At 50.1% G+C, this 2,456-nt stretch overlaps 1 protein-coding gene across 1 annotated transcript; it reads right to left on the bottom strand.

The window, feature by feature from the left end:
* Positions 1 to 432: 432 nt before the first annotated feature.
* Positions 433 to 2,187, bottom strand: LOC123142020 (BTB/POZ and MATH domain-containing protein 1-like). Its single transcript, XM_044561055.1, has one exon. The coding sequence runs from the start codon at positions 1,985 to 1,987 to the stop codon at positions 1,019 to 1,021; it is 969 nt and encodes a 322-aa protein (XP_044416990.1). The 5' UTR covers positions 1,988 to 2,187; the 3' UTR covers positions 433 to 1,018.
* Between the last annotated feature and the right edge of the window lie 269 nt (positions 2,188 to 2,456).

Here is a 2,456-nt window from a genome sequence, read left to right as displayed (position 1 = left end):
AGGATTTAGAAGACACGAAACACATGCTTTTCCTCTGCAATAAAGCGAAGGAGGTTTGGAAGAGGCTAGGAATGGATGAGATTATTGATAAAGCTTGCGAAGTTGATCGTGCCGGAGAGGCGGTTTTGGAGTATCTTCTGCTCCTTCCAGACCAAGATTTGAGTATTATGGGGTACCAAAATGTGCATGAAATGATAGCTATTTCAGCTTGGTATCTATGGTGGGAAAGACGGAAATTAGTGCACAAGAAATTAACTCAGAATGCATCTAAGATTTCAATGGAAGCTACCTTGAAAGAGAGGGGATTATAGCCCTCATGTCTAACTTCGTAAATGCATCATCTCCCAAGGCTTCCATGAAAGAGAGGGGTTGGTCTTGCCCTCCTAGGGGTTTTGTCAAACTTAATGTTGAAGCTTCTTTTGATCACGACATGTTGAAGGGTACAATGGGGGCGGTCCTGAGAGACGACAAAGGTAGGTTTATCGCAGGAGGAAATGGAAAGATTGACTATTGTGCGGTTGTTCTGATAGCAGAAGCCTGAGCTCTCAAATTTGGCCTAACACTGGCACAAAAGGCGGGGTATAATCGTCTTATCATTAATTCAGACAACCTGGAAGTGATTGAGACCATGTCGGCAGGTATGGCGGCGGCAATTTTCGATGATTGTTTTCACTATGCCTGTGATTTTGTTACGACTAGATTCGAACATTGTAATAGAGAGACAAATAAAGTAGTTCATGAGCTCGCTAGATTAGCTAGATTTTCTTCTACTTCAGATTTGTTCGAGGAGCCTCCAAATGAAATTGTAATGATCCTTACAAATGTTGTACTGATTATTTCCAATTAATAAAGTCCCGTTTTATTTCAATAAAAAAGAGTAGAAACCACCATTGTTGGAATATTCATGGGCATCATCCATCATTCAGCTAATGCGCCGAGGACATGGGCATGAGCTCAACCATAAGAGAAGGGCAGCTCGCCGAGAGATGATGGAAGCCGTCGGTGGCCATGACCGCCCTCAGTTTCCTGGAGCGGCGAGAAAATCGAAGCATGCCTTTCTGAGCCCCTCACAGTGGTTTTGCTCAGCTAGCGCCAGGATGGTCGCAGCAGTGCCCACATCTATGTACTTGCACATCCACTCCTCGCACAATAGCTTCAGCTGCACGATGCCATACCTGTCTGCCGCGACTAGAAGACGCTGACACATGACCTCGTCGTCTTCCTTGGACGTCTGCGGCAGACCGCCCGTGTACGCGAAATCGAGCAGCGCCTTGAACACCTCCACCTCCATGCCTTCTACGTGCACCACGCCGGCAGCGGCAGCGTTGTCCTCTTTCATGGCTCCATAGAGCTCGGCTTCCAACACCGGCGAGCAGGCCCAGCATGCCACAAGCACGCAGTAGTGCACGGCGATGATCTCAGTACCGACCTCAAACACCTCGTGGGTGCGCTTGTTGGTCTCGATATACTTTCCAAGGTTCTGGCGCACGTCCCATGGGAGCACGCAGATAAAGGGGGTCGTGCCATCCACCCCACGGTAACCGTGTATGACAGCGATGTCGCACCGGATGCTGAAAGAGTCGTTCTTTAGATGCCTCGAGTTCTCCAGGATCTCCCTTTTGATGAATTTCTCGTACTGCCTGCACTTCTGCGAGGTGAATTCGTCCACCGATGCCAACGCCAGCGACGCCGCCTGCTCGGCCTCCTCCTCCTCGCCGGCGAAACAAATTTTAACCTGGGCCTTCACCGTAGCCGGGACATCTTCATCTAGCTCGAGGGAGAAGGACACGTAATCCGCGACCTCCGAGCGTACACCGTTGGGGAAGTAGTAGATGCGCCAGCAGTGGCCACCAACTGTGAAGGGAAGAGAACCGATCCGCTCTCCGGTGGGGACGCCCTTGGTACGGGAGTAGTCGCGGATCGTGAGAAAGTGGTACCCTTCCGTTGTGTCCGCGACGATGGAGGATGCAGATCCCGACGGTGACATTTTGGGCCTACTCCTCGGGATCGGGTGCTCGCAACTCGATCTCGCAGATGAAACGGGGCGTCGTTTGCTGCTGCTACTCCTGCTTTGGGCGATGGTTTTGCGCAGGGCGGCGGTGAACGAAATAACTGTGACGTAATCTTTGTGATTGTGACTAGGTTTGTTCTTCTAATATATCTTTGAATTGACTGAGGTTGAACCTGTGTTCGGCTGGAGGTAGTACCGCCGTACTTGTCCTATTATATATAAGAGTCCGGTTATGTTGGGTGTCTAAGTCGGTTTAGGTTAGCTTAGGAATTTGTATCCGAGAAGGATAGCTACCGTAGTTTTCCTTTTTCTTTCCGTGTTAGGTTTGGCTTCTTTTCACGTCGGTGGTCCAGTTTTTCTGCTTACACGACTCGGCCAGAGCTGGGGCGGCCTGGTCCAACCAGCTAGAGTTAGTCGGTACAGGGTGAACTCGAATAGAGCTGCC

The sequence above is a fragment of the Triticum aestivum genome, chromosome 6D (assembly GCF_018294505.1).
Source record: "Triticum aestivum cultivar Chinese Spring chromosome 6D, IWGSC CS RefSeq v2.1, whole genome shotgun sequence".
Taxonomy (NCBI): domain Eukaryota; kingdom Viridiplantae; phylum Streptophyta; class Magnoliopsida; order Poales; family Poaceae; genus Triticum; species Triticum aestivum.
This window is presented reverse-complemented; position numbering and strand designations above follow the sequence as displayed.

Excerpts from the sequence above, each read along its gene's own strand:
- LOC123142020 (XM_044561055.1), bottom strand. The coding sequence starts at position 1,987 with ATGTCACCGTCGGGATCTGCATCCTCCATCGTCGCGGACACAACGGAA.